Here is a 13046-nt window from a genome sequence, read left to right as displayed (position 1 = left end):
CTTCTGTTTTGGATGCTCTGTCAGCTCTCTCTTGGCCAAGGGGGAAGTCAGCTGCCATGCTGTAAGGCAGCTCTGTAGAGAGGCCCACATGAGTGAGCCTGGAAGCCCATCTGAGGCCTGCCAATAACCACATGGGTGAGCTGAGGTAGGCCTCATCCAGGCTTAAGGTGACTGCAGCCCTGGTCCACAGCTTGCCAGTAACCTCATGAGTGACCTTGAGCCAGAGGTACCCAGCTAAGCCACACCTGCATTCCTGACTGACAGAAACTGTGATAATAAATGTTGTTTTAAGCTGATAAGTTTTGGTATAATTGTTACACAGCAATAGATAACTAAAAAAATAATCTATCAACCTAGGAAACATAGTTAAATTTGGCAGAAATGTTCTAAGACCATAAAATCTAATTATGTACCTTTATTCTTCAAAAGCATATTACACTGAAGCAACACAATAGTTACTCTTTAAATTTCTCCCAAATATCTCTGCACCCACTATTATATTTAAATGTAATAACTATAAAGAATGAAGAAACATATTGAAAGATAAAGATACAACAGTTTAAGAAACTCTAACTAGAGTTTCTTGCCAACTCCTATTTCCTCCAGTATGAATTCAGAAATCCTGGTTTCTGAACTTACAGCCCAAAACCAATCAGTTCAACCGGGGCACAGTTGCAGAAGGCTAGTAATAAGAATCACTCATAAACATGAACCCTACAGTCTGGTGAAAAGTTTGATAAACCCAGGTGGTTTTTTAAAAAAATTGTAAAGGGGGAATTCCCTGGTGGTTCACTGGTTAAGACTCTGCGCTTCCACTGCAGGGGGCATGGGTTCAATCCCTGGTCAGGGAATTAAGATCCCTGCAAGCATCGTGGCACAGTCAAAAAAAAAAAAAAAAAATTGTAAAGGTACATTATCAGTCACCTATCTTTCTTCTTTTTCCAACGTTATCTAAGTTCTGAAACACTCCTCAAGAAGGAAATCTAGAAAGACAAGCTCTCTACAAAAATTCTTGTAATTTTTGGTTCTTTTTTTTTTTTTTTTTTTTTTGCGGTACACGGGCCTCTCACTGTTGTGGCCTCTCCCGCTGCGGGGCACAGGCTCCGGATGCACAGGCTCAGCGGCCATGGCTCACAGGCCCAGCCGCTCCGCAGCATGTGGGATCCTCCCGGACCAGGGCATGAACCCACGTCCCCTGCATCGGCAGGCGGACCCCCAACCACTGCGCCACCAGAGAAGCCCTGGTTCTTATTTCTAATTTTTAAATCCCACTAAGGGGGCAGGAAAGAGATGCCCAACTTCTGAAATACAACTGGAGTCTTCAAACAAGCATTTCATATGCCCTCATCCCATCCTCAAAGCTAAAGCCCCTCCATTGCGAGACTGGTACCTTGCGAATAAAGTTGACATGGCATTCGCCATCCTGCACACGCGGAGGGCAGTTGGGGGGCACGCTGTAGTGAGTGTGAACTTTACTCCTCTGGTCTGCATATATCACTGGTGACTGGAAATGCACCTCAAGGATGTTTACTGCTTGGACCACACGTGTAATATCAAAGCTCTAAATTAAAGGGAAAGAACAAATGTGAAAGTAGCCTCCTGTGTAAAATTTTAGATAGAGGCAGAATGCATGAAAGATGCATAAAATAACTGACATCTTTAGGTTTAGCCTTTTGGCAGGAGAAAGCACTTCTCCAAAATAGTATAACTTCGTTGCCTACTTTTAGTTATAACTGATCACATTCTCCTACGCAAACATAGATTTCTAGGTTTTCTCCTGCTATTTTTACTGACAGATGATGGTTCTAGGCAAACAGAGCAAGCAGAGACTATCTTTAGCCCTGGAATGTCTGCTCTGGCTATTCACACATGGCTTTGAATTGCCAAGGATTTCCTAGACACTTCGTGATAACCTGACTCTCCGCTATGCACAGTATGTATTTCTAAGTCATAAGTTATTTTCGTTTTGATAAGTCTACCCTTGAAAGGGAAGGGAGATTAGGATACAATCTCTTAAGGTAACTGTTCCAGAAAGGAAGGAACATTTTCTTTTAAAATGGTTTGTCAACTGTCATTTCCCATGAAACTCTGGATTACCAAATTAACAGAGAAGGGAACAGCATATGTCAAACATTGCCTATGTGCCAAAAACTAATACTGATCACTTTATATAATTAGCTCATTATATCCTCACAATAGTTCCATAGGGTTTGAGTGTCTTCATCATTCTACAAATATGGCAACTGAGAGATAAAGTAACTTACCCAGTGCATCCAAGGACCTGTACTTGCCACTCATGATAACAATGAACCCAAATACCTACAAGTGGTTCTTTTTAACCTGATGTCATTATGTACTTACATAGCTTCTGAACATGTTGTCTGTTTCACCAACAGGAATATTATTGAGCAGGACTACTGTAACTGTATCGACGCCTTCAAAAACCAACTTTACTTTACGCCATTTGCTAAAAAAAGAAGATTTTTAAAACAAGATGTATAGAACATTAACTTAGATAATTAGCCTTTTTTTATTAGTTAAGAACGAAAGGAATAAATATTTCACAGAAAATATACATTCTTAGAAGGGAGTTTGCAATGAAATTTTCAGAAATATTGCTTTAATACATTTTTATGTTGAGTGATCCAGTTTAACTTTCTTCAAAATATTTCAATCACCAAAAAAAAAAAAAAAAAAATATTTCAATCACCATAAAATCATGCGCATGACTTCTAATTTCCATGCATTGACTTGTTTCCTAGAACTTCACAAATTCTTATAAGAACCAAGTTAAATAATAGACATAAAACATTGTCACAAACTATTATATTTACTAACACTAAGAGAACGCATTAACCAAGGAACAAGTATCTATGAGTAAACATTATGTGCCCAGCACTCTGCTAAGCCTTACAGGGAACTAAAACAGTCTCTGAATTTAAGGAATCTGCAATCTGATTAGCATTGAAGGCTAAAACACAGGAAACAAAGAGAAAGCTTTCAATCTCTCCTACTTTGTGGTACAGTCTTGTTGGATAGACTACAAGTGCTATCAGAGTTTATGTCATAAGGAAAGACTTCAAGAAGGAGACAAGAGTTTAAAGAAGAACAAAATAAATAAAATGTATACCCATACAATAAAATAGCACTCAGCAATAAAAAGAAATGAAGTACTGGTGAACATGACAACACGGATGAGCTTGAAAACATTATTATGCTAAGTGAAAGAAGCCAGTCACAAAGGACCACATATTGTATAATTCCATTTCTTTGAGATTTCCACAAGAAACAAATCCACAGAAATAAAAAATAAATTAGTGGTTGCCTAGGGCTTGAGAGAGGGATGGGGGATGGAGGTGCAGGAAGTGGTGCACGATTGGCAACAGTAAGCAGCATTTTCACAGACAAGCAGAGAAAATTAAACTTGATCTGCCAATCGAAAGGAAGACACCGTCATTCTTAAGCAAGAATGTCATGGTAAAATCAGAATTCGGGAAAGATGAATCTTATGTTTCTGCATACAAAAGACTGGAGAATAATAAAGGCCTAGGCAAAGGCGGAAACTTGGAAATGAGGAGGCAGGGGCTGAATCAAGAGAAATGATAGGCAAAAATTAACAGGACTCAGAAACAGACCGAATACAGGGAGATGAAGAAAAGATATGATGAGCCAAAAACTCCTTGGGCACAGAAGATTGGGAAGAAGGTATTACAGTAAGAGAAATAACGAGGTTGCTAGAATATAAAGCAAGCTTTCAGTGGGAAAGTCAATTGGTTAAATTTCGGATATGTTGAGTTCAAGGTGAAAGAGGACCCCCTATTAGAGATATTTTAAGCATTATCTGGAAATAAGAGCCTGGAACACAGTAACTCCATGATAGTGAGCACTATTTTCTGGCTTTATTTCTTTTTTAAGAAGCTAGTAAATAATTACCCAAAAAAAGGTCATATTAAAGGGACAAAAGGGTTTTTTTTTTTTAATTTAGCAATAATGGTGGTAGATACAATCGGGTTACATTCTGCTACATAGAACATTACTGAAAACTATACCATGGTTTTCCTCGTGGCCTCACAACATAATCTAAGGCCAATGCCTTAGTTTCAGTGGCTGGTTAACGCTACACCAAACAAAGGATGTATCTCTGATCCTACTTGACAATATTGTAAATATAAACACTCTATGGATTACTGGGAGGGCAGGGAAAAGGAAAGGCAGATAAGAGAACTGACTAGGTCGAGGTGACTCCATTATAACCACTGGAAAAATGATTGAATAAGACATAATTTTGTGACTAATGATCAGTGGCACTACCCTCATACACAAATCAAAACATAAATCATATATATTCACTTTTATAGTACAGGCTTTAGTCTGACAATGTTCGGATATGCAACCTAAAGAAACAAAAGATTATCGCAGACAGAAAAAGAACAAAAGTTCAAATAATAATAATAAATGGATAGATATAAATATAGATAGACACACATAAGTACCTCAGGTCAAAAGGGATTTTAAATTTCTTGATATAGGTCCAGTTATCCAAGGCGATCCATCGGTAGTTAAGGTTATTAAATCTGTAATAAGGATCCTGTTGATAAAAATTATGGTAGGTGATTAAAAATGCAAAAATAATTAATTAAATAAACACGAAATAAACTATCAATGATAGCTATTTATTACCTAAAAATTAATGAACTCTTGGCCTAAGAGTGCAAGCATTTTGTATGCCGACACATCCCATCCTCAAAGCTAAAGCTCCATCTGTTTAAGAGCCCATTACCTTTCAAACAAAGTTGCCATGGCATGAGCATACTAAAAATACTAAAAATAATTTTAAACGGAAAAAAAAAGCCCAACACAATCAAAATACCTGAAATGAAAGAGCTCTGAGATACAACTATTACATAGTTTCATTATGAAAGAACATGTGTGGAGATGAAGATTGGCTTCCTCTGTTAAAACCAAGCACAGAACCTGCAAGGTATCAGCAGAGAATGAACGGCAGCACTTCTTATGGTGCACAGCCATCAGACACTCACCGCCCTCTGGTTCTCACTTTGCGTTTTGCTGCCACTATCCCAGCTGGCCTCAGGAGGAACACTTCTCCTCTACTGCCCAAAGATGAGCAAAACTCCCACTCCTTGGATTTACTCAGCTTTTACAAAGTTATTTTTCACTCAGCTTTACTAAGTGAACACAGAAAGGATCTCTGCAGAGAATATACAGGCAGCATAGATACCGTCAAACTTACAGACTTCAGGTTTCCTATATTAGCCTAGACTAGGTCAGCAAACTACAACCCATAGGCCTAATGCAGCTCACTGCCTGTTTTTGTATGGCCAGTGAGCTAAGAATGGACAGGTGTCGATAAAGAAAGTTTTACTGGAGCACAGCCAGGCCCATTCCTTTATAAATTACATACGGCAGTTTTCAGGCTACAATAGCAGAGTTGAGTAGACATGACAGAGACCAAATGACCCATGCAGCCTAAAATAGTATCTGGCCCTCTGCCCTAGACAACTGGCCTGCTGGGTGTTCACAGATGCTCTTCCATCTCAGGGTCCAGCCCCAAGTCCTCCCTTCCATAATCCTTACCTCTTTCTTCTACTCATTTTCTACCCTTTACCTCTCAGATGAGGGCTCCCAGGCAGGAGGTGGAACAGAAAATGGTAAGAGAAGTTTCTCAGTTCTAATGTCTGTGAACAACACCACGGCTACATAGAGGGACACAGCACAGGCTCAGAGGGCTTCTCCTGTCCAACTGGGACAGGTCCAAGGGTGATTGCCTCAGGAACTGCAACTCCACGTTGAGAGGGAAAAGCCAACTTTGTCTCAGTTCCACAGAGGTAAGGGCTGGCCACTGGCAACAACCAGCTGAGCACTTGCCCAGAGAACAAATCCGCAAGGGGCGCTATAACACCACGGGGTGCGTATCAAAATGGAGAGAAAGGCATCAGCCAGAAACGGCTCCTGCCTGGAAGAAATAATTTTGATAAGATACGAAGAGGGTGGGGGGACTTCCCTGGTGGCCCAGTGGTTAAGAATCCACCTGCCAATGCAGGGGACAAGGGTTCGAGCCCTGGTCCGGGAAGATCCCACATGCCGCGAAGCAACTAAGCCCGTGCACCACAACTACTGAGCCCACGTGCCACAACTACTGAAGCCCGCGCACCTAGAGCCCGTGCTCCGCAACAAGAGAAGCCACCGCGATGAGAAGCCCGCGCACCGCAACGAAGAGTAGCCCCCGCTCGCCGCAGCTAGAGAAAGCCTGCGCGCAGCAACGAAGGCCCAACGCAGCCAAAAAAAAAAAAAAGATACCAAAGGAGCAGTCAGTGGTTGACGAGATTTAATAACAACCAATAGGGCTTCCCTGGTGGCGCAGTGGTTGAGAGTCCGCCTGCCGATGCAGGGAACACGGGTTCGTGCCCCGGTCCGGGAGGATCCCACGTGCCGCGGAGCAGCTGGGCCCGTGAGCCATGGCCGCTGAGCCTGCGCGTCCGGAGCCTGTGCTCCGCAACGGGAGAGGCCACAACAGTGAGACGCCCGCGTACCGAAAAAAAAATAATAATAATAACAACCAATAATCACCAAACTGACTTTTAAGGTCTGGTTAATGCTGAGCTTTTGTTCTGCTAAATGGGGTGTGCCAGGCCCAGCCCACTTGCTTCCTTTTCTTCTCTGCCCCACACGCAGGACTCAGCCTCTCCACTGAACTAACATGGAGTAAATATTTAAGGACACGGGTTTGAAGAGGCACCTAGTTATTAACCTGCCCATGTGTCTCCACCCAGCCCTATTTATAACTCTACACTGTGGACTTAATCCAATATATTTAAAAATATCATGACAAGAAAGGTGTGAAGGCTGATGCAGTTGCAAGATGTTAACCTGCGGAGCCTCAGGGCTGGGTGATGATCGGGCCTTGTGGGGCACAAGACTCCTTCCTATCCCCCGGCTCCTTGAAAGAAGCTGCATGTCAAGCTCCAGAGGGTAATCTTCTCAGATAAATTTTTTCTAAACAAACAGAATTTAGAAGTTAAATATTTTCTCTTACTTAAAAGAAGCCAATCTGAAAAGGCTACAGACTGTATGATTCCAACTATACGATGCTCTGGAAAAGGCAAAACTATGGAGACAGTAAAAGGATCAGAGGGTACCAGGGATTAAGGAGGAAAGAAGGGTGAATAGGCAGAGAACAAAGGATCTCTAGGGCAGTGAAACTACTCTGAATGATACTATGATGGTGGCTGCATATCATTATACATTTGTCAAAATCCATAGAATGTACAACACTAAGAACGAGCTATAACAAACTATGGACTTCTGGTGATAATGATGTGTCACTGTAAGGTTCACTGATGGTAACAAATGTACCACTCTGGTAGGGGGTGTTGATAGCGGGGCAGCTGGGCATGTGTGGAGACATATAGGAACTGTCTGTATTTTCCATTCAATTTTGTTATGAACCTAAAATTGCTCCAAAAAAATAAAATTTATTTTAAAAAATTGCTCTAAGGGCAAATGCCTACCTCCCTAAATTAAAAGTTGCAGAGACTCAGATTACAGTTATAATAATTACTGCAAATGCTAAGCAACCAACTTAACTTGGTTCCAGAGTGGTCTGATCCGCTTTGCTCATATTAAAATTCTGAGTCCTATTTAAAGCAAATAGGACTACGTTCAGCATTACGTCTGACGACTAAGGACCCATGTAAGTGACTGAGTTCATAAGCAAACCCATGAACCCTAAAGACAGTAACAGTATCACTTGTTGACCATTTACTTTATATCAGCCTCCAAGATAGGCACTCATTCACTCTTATCTTCATAACAAAGATGTGCTGTAAATACCATTCTATAGAGGAAGAAACTAATGCTCCAAAAGGTGCAGTGTCTTTCCTGAGGTCCCATGATGAAGCAGAAGTACATCCAGGCATGAAACAAACTCAGTCCGACACCAAGGTCTACATTTTTTCAACTGTGCTTCAGTGCCTCACGCCATATTTACCTACTTTTCTGTGTGTGTGTGTGGTACGCAGGCCTCTCACTGCTGTGGACACTCCCGTTGCAGAGCACAGGCTCCGGATGCGCAGGCTCAGCGGCCATGGCTCACGGGCCCAGCCACTCCACGGCATGTGGGATCTTCCTGGACCGGGGCACGAACCCACGTCCCCTGCATCGGCAGGTGGAGTCTCAACCACTGCGCCACCAGGGAAGCCCCTACCTACACTTTTATACCAGATGATCATTGCATCTCGTACCTACCATTTTTAGTAGTGTATGTGTATATTTACAATATATTTTCTTCTATTTTTAAGTGTATATTTTGAGTGAGAAAAACTTTATAAAGGAGTCTATGCAGTTATTAAAAATTTTTCTAGATCTATATTTATAGACATTTATAGATACAGAGAGATGTTCTATAGATACAGAGAGATGTTCATCATATATTTTAAATGAAGAAGTAGCTTACAAAACCATCTCAGGGACTGACTTCATCTTTATATTATTATATTTGTTTGTATATACTTAGAAAAGTCTGGAAAGATATATATGAAAATTTTTACCTCTGCTTAATAGTATGCTTTTTATTAGCTTTTTCCTTCTTTATATTTCTCTGCATCAATATTTGTACAGTAAGTATTAAACATTTATTATTCTTTTTAAAAGAATTTTAAAAGAGAATAAGAAAATTCAGTATATAAGAATTTTGTGCATGATAAAAGTAATGTTTTGTATCAGTGGACAACAGAGAAATTGTTCAAATCATTTGATATAGAAAACTGTTTAACCATTTGAAAAAACTCAAATGGATCAAAATTTTAAATACAAAAGAGGAATTATAATAACACTAAAAGGAGGAAATATAGGTAAATATTTATTTAATTGGGAGAGAGGAAATTACTTCCAAAGCATAATACCAAAGACAGAAACAATCATAAAAGAAAAAAAGCTTAAAAGATTTCAACATATAAAACTTTAAAACATGTATATGACAAAATATATCATTAATAAATGGGAAATTTTTGAAAATATATAACAACAGGCCTAACAAATCTATATTTTAAAAGATGAATAGTCAATAGAAAAATAGATAAAAAACAGGAATAAGTAAGCCCAAATCACCAATAAGCATGAAATAAACATATAAAAGGTGTTTAGGGCTTCCCTGGTGGCGCAGTGGTTGAGAGTCCGCCTGCCGATGCAGGGGACACGGGTTCGTGCCCCGGTCCGGGAAGATCCCACATGCCGCGGAGCGGCTGGGCCCGTGAGCCATGGCCGCTGAGCCTGTGCTTCCGGAGCCTGTGCTCCACAACAGGAGAGGCCACAACAGCTAGAGGCCCGCATACCGCCAAAAAAAAAGGCGTTTAACCTCACTAGAAAGTAAATTGTTTCTATTTTTATTTTTTAAAATAATATCCAAATCTAGCACTTAAAACAAGTACTCCAATAAAGTCATGATGGGAGTGTAAAACTGGTACAATTTTTATGGAGAACAACTTAGAAGTACATAGCAAAAGACTAAAAAAATGTATACTCTTTTGAATCAACAATTCCACTTTTAAAAATTTGTCCAAGAGAATAAGGATGTACACTAACTAAAATGTAGCTAAAAATATCTTCCCATCATTGCAGAATAAAATCCAAAAGTTATTCCCAATGGCCTACAAGCCCTGCATGATCTGCCCCAGATGGCTACTTTGAAATCATCCACCTGCCCCCCAGGTCACAGGGCTACAGCCACCTGGCCTGCTTACTATTCCTGGAACTCATCAAGCATGTTCCTGCCTCAACGGCTCTCCCCTCCTCACTGCCATCTTTTCTTCCTTTTTGCTGGGAATTCACTTCCGCTTAAAACTGAACTCATCAAAAGATCTTTATCAAAATGGCTATCTTTAACCACCTTTTCTAAAATAGAATCTTTCCCAACAAGCCTTAGCTCTCTCTTCCTTTAACGTGCTTTATTTTTCTTCAGTGTACCCGCTGTCACTCTATTATCTATTAATCTGTTTATTGTCTATCTCCTCCACTAGAATGTCTATTGGGACAAAGACTTGTTTTCTTCACCACTTGATTCCAAGCACCTGGAATAATGCCTGCCACATTGGAGGTACTGAATAAATATTTACGAGATAATTAGGTGAATGACTTCAGCAAGATATGTTTCAAGTTCTCATGTAAACACTGTATTTGGACCAGTGTCTGCTCTAAACTATAAAATATTTCCTAGGTCAACACCAAAAAGGGATGGTATAATAAAGCAGGTAGTATAACAAGATCATATTACTCCATAATGATACCTGATGATTATTGTCAATAGGCCTGGAGTTCCCCAATCCCCAAAAGCTCCCCATCTCTCATCCCACTACCATTTAAGAACTACAGCTACCTTTACTGAAACTTAAACTTTTCCTTAGAATTTATTAACAGATTTAACAGACATTGTAAATTGTTCCCACGAGGAAAAGTCAGTTATTTCCTTCTGTGAGCACATCATTCACATTAACGAGTAACCAAACATTGTTTCTTGATATGTAGCCCTATAACATGAAACAGTAATCTGATTTACTACAGCCACTAATGATTTCCCATTGCCTTACTTTAATCAGGATAATGAGGCAAGGAGAAACCCTGCAAAAGAAACACAGGCATTTTCAAAGCATGGGTAAGTGAAGCCTTGGGGTAACCAAGGTCACCTGTGGTCCATGTCATAAGTAGTTTGTTAACTAAAAATAGTTCAAATACTTAAGTCTGAGGATTCTTTACTTAAAAAATAAACAGACCATGGTCAGTGTCATTTACATTTGCTTCCTTTCTGATACACATTTTTGAAAAAAGGCTAATTGTACCAGATCAGAAATTTTGCATAACCCTAGTTGACTGTCCTGTCATTTAAGTAAACTTCGAATTATATTCCTGACAGTCAACTCCAGTGCTTTAAAAACACATGATTTGTCAATGTGTCACACAGGGTAAGTGTCACACAGTACAGAAGGCTATGTAGTCAGGCCAGGCTGGGTTATAACTCCATTTCTGCCACTCTTAGTTGCTGTGTGATCTTGGGAAAATTATCTAACTTCTCTGGGCTCCATAATTCATTCATCCATAAAATGAAGATAAGAAGACTTACTCTTTAGAGTTGTTATGCGGATTGGGACAATGCATGCAAACCACGTATCAAGTACATCTTGTCCCAAGCAAAGCCATTAAAGATGTGCAGCAGATGGAAGGAAAAAGCAGTGGGAGGTGGCAGTCTGTTTGCAAACCTCCAACCACAGGCGGCCAAACAGGAAAACGTCCTCCACCAGAAGTCTAGAAATTGAAGCATCTATTGGGACACACACATCACATCACATCACACGCCCTGAGAGGAAACAGCATCTTTCTTCATATCCCAATCAGCATTAAAAATTATTTAGCCTGTACGCTAGCACTGACAATCCTACCCTTACACTTGCAGGTCTCATTCTCCTCAGCTTATGTGCTGCTGCATCAATTCCAAATCTGACTCCCTGGTGCCTAAAAGCGAAAATGAAAAACTGAGGCATTAATGAATACAGTTAACCCTTACTAGGTGAAAGCCTATTGTCCTCTGCAGTGTTCGGGTAGTTGAAACAATAATCCCCCTCTTTAGGCTTTGTCAGTGACAACACGTCCTTTCTAATCTACGCTTCACTGGAGAACTATGGCAATAACACCCCCAGTAGAACTGTCTGGACCTCCGCTTTCCTGAGTTGCTGCTGTCCCAGCGTGGGCGTGGGTCAGCCTCCATCTAGCCCGGACCCCAGCGGTGATCTTCGCCAAGAGTAGATACATTGCCTCGGCGTCCCCATCCCCACCCCCTCACCACCACCACCCCTAGACCACAAGACGCAAAGGGGAAGTTAGTGCCAAACGGAGGAGAACAGCCCCGGGCTCGGGGACTGCCAGGCCGTTCCTGGGCCCCTCTCACCACGAGGGGGACGCGGGCGCAGGCTCCCGGCGGGGAGGCCGCACACAGTACCTGGATAAGCCTCTGGTGGAACAAGGCGCTGTGCACGCAACCGGGAACCTCCGCGGGCAACTCCAGCGAGCCGTTGCCGCTGCGGATCCTCCAGCTTCCCCGCAAGCTGACGCTGACCACCATGGCAGCGGAGCCCGCACCGCACAACGCAAGCAGCAGGAGCAGGCGGAGGAGCATGCCGGTGGCCGGTACCTCACCCACCCACGGGGGTAAAAGCCCCGCGCTTCGGAGAGCCGCGGAAGTTACCCTCTGTTCGGGAGGAGCCCGGGCTCTAGCTCTCCCCGCCCCGGGGCCCGCCCCCAGCTCCCGGCCACGCCCCCGCCTCTCGGCCACACCCCCGGGTCAGCTGAGCTGAAAGGACTTCAGCTGCTCCCCAGGCTCCGCAGGCTAGCTGGGAGAGCGGATATCGTGCCAACTGGCCGAAGCTCGGCGCCGCGAGTGTCGGAGCCGCCACCTCGTGCATGGTTCCGGGCTCGGACCGCTGCGGTCTGGGTCCTCCTCGGCTCTTATTCCAGCTGCTCCGGCGTCTGAACGGGAGGCGAGAACCGTGCACGCTAATTGGGACACACCAATCTCTGGACGCAAAGTGGCGCACAGCCTCGGGGAGCTCAGGAACAGACAGTAGTGTGCGGAAACTACAGCAAGAGAGGCTCCTCACTGCTTCAGAGAACCGAAAACCAAGACACCCCATCACTTCAGTTCCCCCCAGTTTCCCCACACTCTCATCAGTGCTGCAGGTGTCTGCCCGGCGCGAGTAACGCCCACCTCCGGCAGCTCTGCAGGTTTGTCTTAGAACAGTCTGCCCTTCAAACAATAAATAAGTACTAAAGTGCCTAATTCGTACGGTTGTTGTGAGAGCTGAGAAAATCCGTGTACAGTGTGCAACATAAGGCCCGGCCCAGAGAAAACACAGCACTTTGGCCTGATGTTAGTGGACTACGACCTTCTGTTTTATAAAGCTCTGCAGAGGAGGTTCCTGAGATTCCGGAAACCTGCATTAATGCGCAGGCAAATTTAAAATCCTCTGTCGCTCACTAGCTGT

The 13046-nt window shown here is 42.5% G+C and overlaps 1 protein-coding gene across 2 annotated transcripts in view; it reads right to left on the bottom strand.

Moving 5' to 3' along the window:
• Window positions 1–12236, bottom strand: part of MANBA (mannosidase beta) — a 113348-nt gene extending 101112 nt beyond the window's left edge. For both annotated transcript variants that reach the window (XM_082837659.1, XM_082837660.1), the window contains exons 1-4: window positions 12005–12236; window positions 4494–4588; window positions 2362–2467; window positions 1391–1561 (exon numbers count right to left, since the gene is read on the bottom strand). In XM_082837659.1, the coding sequence (XP_082693785.1) occupies window positions 1391–1561; window positions 2362–2467; window positions 4494–4588; window positions 12005–12181 (549 nt within the window). In that variant the 5' untranslated portion in view covers window positions 12182–12236. The remainder of the gene's footprint in view (window positions 1–1390; window positions 1562–2361; window positions 2468–4493; window positions 4589–12004) is intronic.
• Between the last annotated feature and the right edge of the window lie 810 nt (window positions 12237–13046).

Source organism: Leucopleurus acutus (assembly GCF_964270905.1).
Source record: "Leucopleurus acutus genome assembly, chromosome: 4".
Classification (NCBI taxonomy): Eukaryota; Metazoa; Chordata; class Mammalia; order Artiodactyla; family Delphinidae; genus Leucopleurus; species Leucopleurus acutus.
Note: the sequence above shows the minus strand (reverse complement) of the source record. Positions and strands in the feature narration are given on the sequence as shown.